General features: G+C 40.2%; 2 protein-coding genes and 1 pseudogene across 4 annotated transcripts; 2 read left to right on the top strand and 1 right to left on the bottom strand.

The window, feature by feature from the left end:
• Positions 1-2,307: 2,307 nt before the first annotated feature.
• LOC135674630 (fructose-1,6-bisphosphatase, cytosolic-like) lies at positions 2,308-4,526 on the top strand (annotated as a pseudogene).
• A 1,287-nt stretch (positions 4,527-5,813) lies between these two features.
• Positions 5,814-9,494, bottom strand: LOC135674629 (soluble inorganic pyrophosphatase-like). 2 transcript variants are annotated; one of them, XM_065184660.1, is made up of 9 exons: positions 9,207-9,494; positions 7,807-7,934; positions 7,698-7,726; positions 7,104-7,169; positions 6,839-6,946; positions 6,611-6,676; positions 6,406-6,526; positions 6,235-6,316; positions 5,814-6,079 (listed from the first exon to the last, which is right to left on the bottom strand). In XM_065184660.1, the coding sequence occupies exons 1-9, from the start codon at positions 9,437-9,439 to the stop codon at positions 6,037-6,039; spliced, it is 876 nt and encodes a 291-aa protein (XP_065040732.1). In that variant the 5' UTR covers positions 9,440-9,494; the 3' UTR covers positions 5,814-6,036. The 2 variants fall into 2 exon arrangements, with proteins under 2 accessions (XP_065040732.1, XP_065040733.1); XM_065184661.1 differs by lacking the exon at positions 9,207-9,494 and adding an exon at positions 8,050-9,200.
• Positions 9,495-10,061: 567 nt separating this feature from the next.
• Positions 10,062-11,683, top strand: LOC135674627 (S-adenosylmethionine synthase 1). 2 transcript variants are annotated; one of them, XM_065184658.1, is made up of 2 exons: positions 10,076-10,123; positions 10,186-11,683. In XM_065184658.1, the coding sequence occupies exon 2, from the start codon at positions 10,186-10,188 to the stop codon at positions 11,359-11,361; it is 1,176 nt and encodes a 391-aa protein (XP_065040730.1). In that variant the 5' UTR covers positions 10,076-10,123; the 3' UTR covers positions 11,362-11,683. The 2 variants fall into 2 exon arrangements, with proteins under 2 accessions (XP_065040729.1, XP_065040730.1); XM_065184657.1 differs by having other exon boundaries at positions 10,062-11,683.
• The last annotated feature ends 92 nt before the right edge of the window (positions 11,684-11,775 follow it).

Genomic DNA, 11,775 nt, shown 5'->3' with positions numbered 1-11,775 from the left:
GACTATGCTTAATGTATGACCTACTAGACTATGTCCATTCGTGGCTTCATATTATGATGGACTCGTAGCTCCTTTTATATATTATACTTTCAATGTGGATCACTTAGCATAGTCACATATACTACATACTAATAATTACATTAATGTCATCAATTTAATCTAATAATAATAATAATAATTTTTAAACGATACCTTTAGATAAAAATTTTTAATTTATCAAATCATAAAGACACGAGGTATGAACGATACATAATCAACCAAAATCCTAATTGAAATAGTCCAATTGATTTAAACTAAACTCAATTTAATTATAATATGTTAGAACCATCCTTAAATTCTTATAGAATCAATGTGAAATTATCATAAACTAGTTTAATTTAAATTTGATTAATTTCAAGTAGCTTGAACTAGTCAAGTTAATCTAGAATCACTCCGAACAAATTTGAATCGATCAAATATATCTGATTTAGTCAACTAATAAGCTTAAACTAATAAAGAGATAGAAAATTAGATTATATCGCATAATGCTACTTAGACCAAATCGACCCACTTGAGCTTTAGACAAATCATGTGTGCTACACATATTTGCCCTCGGGCAGGTTGGACAATGTGTCTAGTGCCAATCGCATAGCTGAGCGAGCCTAGCTTCGCAGGTTGGGCTAAACTTTACTTACAAGTTAGGTTGAGTCTTATCACTGAACTAGGCCATGTTTGACTTGCGGGTTAGGTCATGCTTAATCACATGGGTTGGACAATGTCTGACCACATAGGCTAGGTCATACTTGACCACATGAGTTGGATCATGCTTAGTCACATGAGCTGGGTCATGCTTGGCCATATGGGTTGTGCATTGTCTGACCATATAGGTTAGGCTATACTTGACCACATAGATTGGGTCATGCCTAACCAAACGAGTTAGACTATACTTGGCCATACGTATTAGGTTATGCTTGATTATATGAACTAAGTTGTACTTGACCACATTGTCATAAACAATTATCACGCACCTACAACACTTTCGTCAATGAAACATTTATATATGTTTGGTAGCATGTTTTTTTTTTTAATGCGTTTTTATCAAAAATGACTTAGTTTACATGTGTCATGACCTATTTTCTGTAAGCTGTGATGTAATATAAAATATTAGCCATCTCTACATCTCAAAACCTTGTGAAGTTCTGTAAGCTGTGATGCAATTGTTTGCATACTTGCGATTATTCATTTGTCTTCTAAAGCTCTTGTTTTCTCCTTCTTCTCTTTTCTCTTTTGTACCATTTTGTTGAATTGCTTGTAAAGTTACTCTCGTCGAGAATTGTTCGTCTTCTAAAGTTCTTGTTTTCTTCTTCTTCTCTTTTCTCTTTTGTATCCCTTTGTTGAATTACTTGTAAAGTTGTCCTCACGCTTATTTTTGGACCAATCAATTTACCTTTTTAGAGGTTCTTCAGGACCTAAGTGAGGTTATAATTAGGTTGATCCTTTGCGGATGAATAACATATGGGTGCTTCACAACTTAGACAATTCTAACTAAGTCTGTGATATTATGGTATCAAAACAAACAAATAATTCAAGTAAAGTTCATAATCCTACTATGATAAAGACAAGGCAAACTAGACTATTGCCCCTAAGTAACTGCACTTGGCCCACTCTCAAGTTATTGGAGCCACTCAAGAACATGATAACAAAAATGATAAATGAGAAATTGACTATTCTTTGTAAGTAGAAGAATACAATCCGAAGAGTCAATCGAAAAGAGAAACCATAACAAGAGTTTTACAACTATAAAAACTCATCTTGATGTTCTTAAAATGATGAGTCTGGACGAACTCTATCAGACTAATAAAAACTTTTTTGAGATAAAAAAAACTCGTACGAGGAAATCTCAAATCAATAAGGGCGAGTACAAAGTATAACGATTGATAGAAAGACAACAATAATTCCGTACAGAACCTATGCGGAACTCATCGCCTACAATCTCACCGACACCAACCCTCGCCTCCTCTCATCGAATCGGAATGCAATCGATTCGCCTCTTTCGTCATGATTTCTCTGGGTTTTGTTCGAACAGGCCGGGCTTGCTAAGCTCATCGGGCGCGCCAGGGAGACCAATGTGCAGGCGAGCTTCGAAGGATCTCGATATTTGGGGGCGAGGAGTTTGAGTTGGCATTGGGGATTCTGATCTTTACTGCTGCGATTGCCCTTCCCAGGGCGAAGATCAGAAGAAGCTGGACGTGCTCTCCAACGAACTCTTCGTCAAGGCTTTGATAAGCGGCGGCCGCACTGTATGAGTCCTCAAGAGCATTCTACGCCATGATGATTTCGTGTCTCCCCTTCCCGATCCGGATTCGATCTGCTTCGCGGTGCATTCCGGTGTCGGAAGAGGATGAAGAGGCCACTTTTGTGGATCCACCGCTGCGGGGAAGGTGTGTTGCTGCCTTCGATTTGCCCTCATTGAACGATCTTCCTCCAACATCGATTGGCGGCGTCTCCATTGGAACGGTACGACTCCATAGTTCTTTCTCTTGATATGTATGATTCAAGTGTCACACATCATCGTGATAAGCACAAAAAAGAATATATCATATGGTTTCCATCACACAAATTAGCAATCTGCTGAAAACAAGAGATCGTCTTTAAACACTTATATATGACCTCTTGTGGTTACTGATCTCTGAGCCTAATTCTTATTCCATATCAAAGTGTGGATCTCTCTCTTACAAATTCTTTCTTATTCTCTGCTTTTGCAGTGTGTCATTTGTTTTGCTTTGATTGCTGTCTCATATCAGAATCTCTATTTGGTGCAGCTTGTAGCGAGCACTGGGAGTGGTGTGAATGGTTTCACTTTAGATCCTTCTCTCGGGGAATTCAGACTGACTCATCCAGATATCAAGGTTTTTCTTAATCCAAATTACTTATCTAAAATTCATTCATTAGAGATGAGTTGATGTATAACATAACCTGCTCTTTTAGTTGCAGCTTCCAGGAATAATCTTATTTCTGTTTTTGCATGAAACACATAACACACATTATAATTGATATTTTGTTGTAGATACCAAAGAAAGGGCAAAGCATACTCGGTGAATGAAGGAAATGTCAAGAATTGGGATGGGCCTACAGCAAAGTATGCATCACAACTTACTGAACTTGACAAGGTTCTTTTGATAAGAATTCCTCATCATTCATTGATTGTTAGGCATGTGGAGAACTGCAAGTTCCCCAAGGATGGCTCTTCGCCAAAATCTCTGAGATACATCGGAAGGTGTTTGCTCATTTAGCCACCTCAGTAGCTCAATGAATTATTGAGGTTCTAATTAATGCATCAGTAGTATGTTTCTCTGAGTTATAGCCATCCCTCATAATTATCAGTATTAGCATGCTTTAACGGAGAACCGAACACTTGTCCTATAAATGACCTACTTAGTTATTTGGTGGAGAACCAGTATATTTCACATACAACAAGTAAACTGACTCTCTTAATTGATATTGTTTGATGCAAAAAGATAGGTTACATAATTTATTCATATTTTTTGTTTCTAATCACATAGTCTATTGTCCATAGCATGGTTGCTGATGAACATCATACCCTGTTTTATGGAGGCATCGTCCTATACCCGGCAGACAAGAAGAGCCCAAATGGAAAACTACGGTATGCATTCATCTCGGATCATAGGGGAACATCATTTCATATACTTTATTCCCTATGAACTTGCATGAAAGCTGTGTTTCTTGTTGGAACAGTGTGCTATATGAAGTCTTCCCTATGTCAGGAACAAGCAGGTGGTCAAGCTTTTACAGGAAAGCAAAGGGTATGAACATTTCACATCCACATCTGCTACTATGCTCAACATAACTACATATTATGTCAAGCTTCATGTTCTGCTTTGTAAAGCTATTCCTATACAGTTTCATCTCTATCGATCATGTTCATTCTCATACAACATGTTTCCACATGCAGTCAGTGGGTCCTTGTTTTGGGTCCCTGGCACAGATTTGATTTACATCATCACCTAATCACTGTTTGGATATAAACCTTTACAGATAAAAATCTGTGACACAGCCTATGGAACCTTAAGCAAGGTCATAATAGGGATCCCATGGACATGTACCTTCTTACTGGCTAAGGTTGAACTGTAAATTGAACAACTCCAGAGGACTAGAGCAGGAAGAAATAAGAGAAGCAAACTAATGGATTGACTTAATGATCGGCATGGACTCATCAAACAGCATTTCACTGCACAGTAACAAGTTTTTGTATACAACATGGCAATGCATGCATTCTCATCTCACATTCCACTTATCATCCATATGCTATGGAAGTAGAAATTTGTGAACAATAATGGTATACCACCAGTCTAGCTGATATGGTGATGTAAATAGATAGTACCTGATCACAAGTTGATTCATGTTTCATGCAGGCTCTTGACTTGGTTCCCACAAAGATTCACCAGAGATCCCCAACCTTTCTTGGCAGCTATGATGATGTGGAGGAAATCAAAGCACTCCATGCCGCCGAGGAGAACAATGCTTAACTTAAAGATGTTTATCTTAGATTCAACTGGTCTTGTAACATGTAATGATCATCAATCTTCTCACCTGTAAACATAGAAGCAAAACTTGCAACAAGCGCTTATGTTAAGCTTGGTAATTGAACTAATGCAACTCCAATTGCATTGGTCAAAATCATTTTCCTTTCCTTGGAAGCCAATTTGGGTTTGACATGCATGAGCACCACCAGATACTTGTGAATTTATCATCCCATGTATATACATCATGTTAGAGAAGATGTTGTTGGATAAAAACAATGTATTCATTTTGTTTAATAGTGGAAATCTAAATAATACTTTAGGGAAAGGTGGTATCTATAATTATGAAAAGGAGATATTTTCGATTATCATTCTTAATCTAATGGATGTTAACCATAATGTGAAATACGAATATATTAAATATAAATCTCAACTATATATCATTATAAGACACAAAATGAAAACATTAACTTAAATGACTCTCTTTCAAAACTTGGGAGTTTTTGAATTCTCCTGCCAAAGAAAGAAATCAACACAAGTACTTTTAAGCTATCAGATGATTGTTTACAAATTTGCTCCCATATTTTGATTGTTTAGCACCTGCCAAGTCAATTAGATAGAGAAATAACAACCAAAGTTTTATATATTGATCCAATAGTGATATCAATAATTTACAGAACTAGTATGATATCATATATCATTCCATACCATTTAATAGAAGCCAAAAATATAATTAAAATACAATACAAGGACCAATCCGTTCACAAACTTCCCTGCTAAATCCAGGACTTCGGTCACTGTTAGGAGATATTTTAGTGGCAGATTAAATGTCATCTCACAAAGTCAAAGTAAAAAAGAAAAAAAGAAAAAAAAGAAGCAGTTAGTAGCAAAAAACAGGTATTAAATATTCCTCTGGTTGGTAATAGAAAGCAAGATATGTAATACCGTACCATACCAATGTTTCGAGGTTGGCTCGATACGATACGATATCGATATACCGAGCGGTACATCAGGGCGTACCGAACATTATAGCACTGCTATAGTATAACACTGTAGCACTACAGTGCTACTACAGTGTAATACTGTAGCACTGTGGCAGTACCGGACGATTCGCATACCGGTATGCCATCGAACCGGTACGTACAGCCCCTATCGGGCGATACCATTCGGTACTGCATACCACGATAAAAAGTATAATCGTCACCATCACAACCATACAGCTTTATCTTGTATATGAAAAATGTATTATATGAAAAATGTATTGCTTATGTGATTCTTGGAACTCTTATGGTGTATAAAAATAAGGCAAATACTTGATCATCTTATTGCAATATTCAACCCAATCCCAGCAGCTCGGCCGGAGACGAGAAAAACTTAATCAACATAAACTCAAAAACGAAGATTCGATGCTTAATTTTGCTTAAGCCACAAAAATCATAAGATAAATGATAGGATAATCTTAGCCTTCCATTTCACCATGCACGGAAGCAGTTATGAAAACAGGGTGGCGACCAGTCTACCGCCTCAAGGTATGCAGGATATACTGAGCATAAAGATCCCTGCAAGTATTCAACGTCAACTTCATTAGACACCAAAATCAACCTGTCAACATAAGCTATTATTTATCATGAGGAGTTTTACAAACTGGAACAGTATTCATTGGGCAACAATTTCACGATTCTTTTGCTGGTACATTATATTTGAGCCAACTTACATTGAGTGTTGGATGGCTTCTCGAGCAGTGTTTGCAGGCAAGAATTCATTGACTGCAACCTCTTTGTTCTCATTTTTTTTGTCTGAAGAACTTGTCAAGGATTATAGCAAATTTTTTTCCCCTGATGTAAAGCTTGAAAGATACATAAAAGAAATGGGCTTGACAGGATACAGTCTTCAAAGAAGCGCCGAATCTCATTAAGACGATGAGGGGACAACTCATTGAGGTCATTGAAGTGACGATACTCAGGATCATCAGCACAAACTGCAATGATCTTATCATCTTTCTCCCCCTGAGTTCCAAGCACACTACTGGTCTTAGTCTTGCTTTAGGGTAGTAATAATATACACAGCTTATTTTACATTCAAATCTCTACCTGATCAATCATAGGCATGAGACCAATGGCCCTGGCTCGTAGAAAGCATCCAGGTAGAACTGGTTCCTGGCCAAATGTTTGATTATACAAGAAATAAATATTACTGCCATTAATAAAAAAAAAAAGCAGTTACTAGTGAGCATTGGCATCATAAAAGAAGAGTTAGAAAAAGCAGCACATCTACAGTAATATATTACAATGGCTTTAAGAAGTAGGATTCCATGTAACCTGCATCAGAACCAAAACATCCAGTGGGTCACTGTCTTCACAAAGTGTGCGAGGAATGAAACCATAATTATGAGGGTAGACTACTGATGAGTACAGGATCCGATCCACCTGGGAAGCATCCAGCGGTTGGGTAGTATCAGCAAAAAGACATTGGACAATAGAATAATAGATAAAAAGAGTCCACATAAAAGGAATGAGATAAATTTGCTCATCAGAATCTTGTTGGATTCAAATATTGGAGATTGTTGTAAGAGGATATACACACCTTAATTAGCCCTGTCTTCTTGTCAAGTTCGTATTTAACTTTACTTCCTTTGGTAATCTCCACCACCTATGTCAACAAATAACATCAACTAGATAACTACAGCATCTTATGAAATTATTTGAAAAAATAAAGAGCAATAGTGAGTGAAATAATAGACAATTGATCAAGTCATGTAAATTAGTGCAGTCTCTTAGAAAATTATACATGGCTTTTTTTTTTTTTAGTTAATATCTACCTACCTGCTGGTGTTAGTATTTTATCTTTAGTTTCACTTAGGGTAATTGGTACTTGCTAGCACAAACAATGCAGCATAATCCTCTTTTAAGACTAACGCAGGCTTTTTCTTCTCAACTTCTTCCCACTCAACTTTTCTTCATCTGTTGTTAAAACGATAAGAAAAAAGTACTCTAAAGCTCCATCTTTCTACCAAAGCGGCATTTCTCAAGAAGCCCATAATAAAATTGATGACATTGATGAGTGCCCAATACCTGGCATCAGTTGTCATTTGTCTAGTAAAACCACTATTTTCATCTTTGACATTTGATTTGGTTTCATGCGAGGAACATACATGGTATCAGTTCAAAGAATACTTACAACATTGAACACACCAGGAGCACCGGGACCTGCAGTTTAGTCAGAAAAATTAGGCTGTTTCAAATTACCAGATGCACATGTTACTGCTATTCTTGAATCAGGTAATAACCTATTTCAAGATCATGCCAAGGATGTGCAGCTACTGATCTCCTTGACATAGATGATAGAATCCTTTCATTCAGCTGTGGAGCTGCGTGATTCTCTGTTGATGCAGTCTCATCCCCTTCACTCATATTTCTACAATGAAAAGCAGGTGACAGCATGTTATTGCACCTTTAGAACGTACTCATATTAAAAGTTTCTTTATGGAAACTCTTAAAAATATAAATATAGTATTTGAAGAGATTTATACCTTAGCCCGGTTTGCAAATAAAAAATTTCCTGGCCGAAAACAGAAGATTCAACATATAATTTTTCCTACCTCAAAAAATGACTGATCTCTGAGCTACTGCCATATATGGTAGCCTATAAGGTAGAACAGTTAACTTGCAATTAGGAAAATTATCTATTATTTTGTTTTATAAGTCCAACACTTTAGAACTTCACCTTACCGGATATAGTTTTCTCGCCATTAAAACTCCTGTTTTGTGTTGTCAACGAATCCAAAGGTGAATTAAAGCTTGGTCACTTGAGAAGATTATTTAGTTGTCCTTTTTGTTTCCTACACTTCTCATGCGTTTTTGTTTTTACCTTTTTTATGGTCTGTAATTAAATTGTAGAGCAACCTCTTTCATTCTGCAGTAACACTCTTGTGAGAAATGGTCTTGGTATTAGATCAAATGTGCTTCGGATCATCTTCAGGGCTGTTTCATGTATCATTTAAAATCCCAGAAAGGCAGCAACATGCATCTATGTAAAATATCTAAAACTTGAGAAGATGAAAAGCTTATCAGAAGAGTCTATGTATGTTAGCAGAGCTGGTTATCACTACTATATAGGCAAGCTTATAATCTTCTAACTAGGTTTACATTCATTAGTTGGACTTTGTCATGCTTGGAAATTGCGCAGATGGTATCATCGTGTAAAAGAAGAGCTCATGGAAATGAATCCTTATGTTCCCCTTATTCAATCGATAAACACGATTCCAACATGCCAATACTTCCAGAATCACTGACCCCAAAAGCTACATAAACGTGAGAGTGATATCTCAAAAGAGTAAGGAGGAAACGAAGAGTGGAAATGTGGATCCAGGACGCCAAACATCCGTCGCCGCATCCCAAATCATTCTCTTCGGTCAGATCAACAAACCCAGAACCAGGGGAGTCCATCGTTCATCTAGTTTCTCCAACCAAACGCCAAGAATAGTTCTATTGGATCAAGAATAACATCGCGATGCTCACCGATCATGATTACATGTGGGTTAGGTCGAACAAATAAATGGAAGAAAGACAATCCTTCCAAACCAGCGATTCACGAATCCAAGAACCGAGCAACAGATCCGCCTCGAATCAAGTCAAGATCGAGAGCAGGTGGAGAAGAAACAATACAGAGGAAGGCATCGCAGTTTACCTCGAGGCGGAAGAAATCAAAACCCTAAAGGGGTCGGCAAGAGATGGTCGCGGCTCCGAAGGATGCCTTCGCCAGTGAGAGACTGAGAGGGAGGTTGTGGGGGGAGGGGCTTTATAGGATGGCGGATCGGGTTCGCCGCGCCGAGCGGGTCGCTGGCGTGACGTGAGGAGAGGGCGGGAGGCTGCGCCTCGTCCTTCAACATTTCCGTTATTTATGGTTGAGATCCAACCCATAAGCCCTCAACCGTCCATCCCATTCCTGCTTTTGATCTCAATCGTTTATCCATCTGTCTTAATAAAGATATATATATATATATATATATATATATATATATATATAACATATCCTCCCAAAAACACCACAATGTGAAGATTAACTGTCTTAATCTTAGGTTATATAATATATATATATATATATATATATATATATATATATATATATATATATATATATATATATATAATATAAACACTTAGTGGTCCGCTATTTAGATGGATTTAGTCAAAACTCTCTCTCCTCCTGAGACAGAGGAGCCAATGTATGGTTGTCAGCTGTTTCAACATCGGACGTGGATGACAATAGAGACATTCTCGGATTGCACCCGATCCCGATCCAACTCACTCACAGATAGCTGCGACGTCACTTCCTCACAAATCCGTAATGAACACACACCCACGTGTAACCTTTCCACCAATCCGAGAAAGGGTATCCTGATGGGTGGGCACGGAATGGGACAAGTTACTAATTGGGCAAGAAGAGGTGAAGAAGGAGCGAGTCGCACGGGATCTTATGCACGGTTTAAAGCATCCTTCCCCCTTTTTAGTGGGGACTTCTTCTTCCTACTTATAAGCCCTCCTCTCTTACTTTGTTCTCCAACGCCAAGGAATACGACCTCTAACTCTCTCTCTCTCAATAAGGTTGGTTTATGTGTGCTTTGTAGTTCTCATTGATGGCCGATGACTGTGTTTATAATGTGCAGATGGATACGTTTCTGTTCACTTCGGAGTCCGTCAATGAGGGCCACCCCGACAAGCTCTGCGACCAAGTCTCCGACGCCATACTCGATGCCTGCTTGGAACAGGACCCGGAGAGCAAGGTGGCCTGCGAGACCTGCACCAAAACGAACATGGTCATGGTGTTCGGTGAGATCACCACCAAGGCCAAGGTCAACTACGAGAAGATCGTGCGCGATACCTGCCGCGGCATCGGTTTCGTCTCCGCGGACGTCGGCCTCGACGCCGACCGCTGCAAGGTGCTGGTCAACATCGAGGAGCAGAGCCCCGACATCGCCCAGGGCGTGCACGGGCACCTGACGAAGAAGCCGGAGGAGATCGGCGCCGGTGACCAGGGCCACATGTTCGGATACGCCACGGACGAGACCGCGGAGCTGATGCCGCTGACCCACGTCCTGGCCACCAAGATCGGCGCGCGGCTCACGGAGGTGCGCAAGAACAAGACCTGCCCGTGGGTCAGGCCGGACGGGAAGACGCAGGTGACCGTCGAGTACCGGAACGATGGCGGCGCCATGGTGCCCGTCCGGGTGCACACCGTCCTCATCTCCACCCAGCATGACGAGTCGGTCACCAACGAGCAAATCGCCGCCGACCTGAAAGAGCACGTCATCAAACCGGTCATCCCTGCCAAGTACATCGACGACCGGACCATCTTCCACCTGAACCCGTCGGGCCGATTCGTCATAGGCGGGCCTCACGGCGACGCAGGCCTGACAGGAAGAAAGATCATCATCGACACCTACGGCGGGTGGGGCGCGCACGGCGGCGGCGCGTTCTCGGGGAAGGATCCGACCAAGGTGGACCGCAGCGGCGCCTACATCGCGAGGCAGGCCGCCAAGAGCGTGGTGGCTTCTGGGCTGGCCCGGAGGTGCATCGTGCAGATCTCATACGCCATCGGCGTGCCGGAGCCGCTGTCGGTGTTCGTGGACACCTACAAGACAGGGAAGATAGCCGATCAAGATATACTGGTACTGATCAAGGAGAACTTCGACTTCAGGCCGGGGATGATCGCCATCAACCTCGACCTGAAGAGGGGTGGCAACTTGAGGTACCAGAAGACTGCGGCCTATGGGCATTTTGGCCGTGACGATCCTGACTTCACGTGGGAGAAGGCGAAGGTTCTGAAGGCGAACAAGGCCTGACAGAAGTCCATCAGTGGATGACCTCCTCCATGTCTTCAGCCTCTACCATTGTGGAGGACATTGTTATTGGCTTTGTTACTACTATATTCTGCACCAGGTATGAAGTGGTGTCTTCAGATCAACTAAGTCTTTAGGTTATTTGCTTACATGATGCAAAAATAATGCTTGATGTAAGTCTAAGAATCAAGCTATGTTACTGTCTTATTCTTTCTGTTGGTGTCTAATACAACAGTGCCCAAAGCAATGAGAATGTTTTCATTGCAACAGGGGTAATAATATAAAAGATATGTTCAGCATGTTATGTATGCAATGCTTGAATGCAGTCCTGTTCATGTCATATTGAGTGAGAGTCGACAGTTGAGACAAGCTCAAGCATGGCAAAGACAAATGGAAGTGAATGACCCTCAACATACA

Source organism: Musa acuminata, chromosome BXJ1-5, assembly GCF_036884655.1.
Source record: "Musa acuminata AAA Group cultivar baxijiao chromosome BXJ1-5, Cavendish_Baxijiao_AAA, whole genome shotgun sequence".
Classification (NCBI taxonomy): domain Eukaryota; kingdom Viridiplantae; phylum Streptophyta; class Magnoliopsida; order Zingiberales; family Musaceae; genus Musa; species Musa acuminata.
Note: the sequence above shows the minus strand (reverse complement) of the source record. Positions and strands in the feature narration are given on the sequence as shown.

Coding starts and splice junctions, on each gene's coding strand:
- LOC135674629 (XM_065184660.1), bottom strand. CDS start 9,439: ATGGGTTGGATCTCAACCATAAATAACGGAAATGTTGAAGGACGAGGC. Junction 7,727..7,806: donor TTGGCATGATCTTGAAATAG/GTTATTACCTGA, acceptor ACTAAACTGCAG/GTCCCGGTGCTCCTGGTGTG. Junction 7,170..7,697: donor CTCCTGGTGTGTTCAATGTT/GTAAGTATTCTT, acceptor TTGTTGACATAG/GTGGTGGAGATTACCAAAGG.
- LOC135674627 (XM_065184657.1), top strand. CDS start 10,156: ATGGCCGATGACTGTGTTTATAATGTGCAGATGGATACGTTTCTGTTC.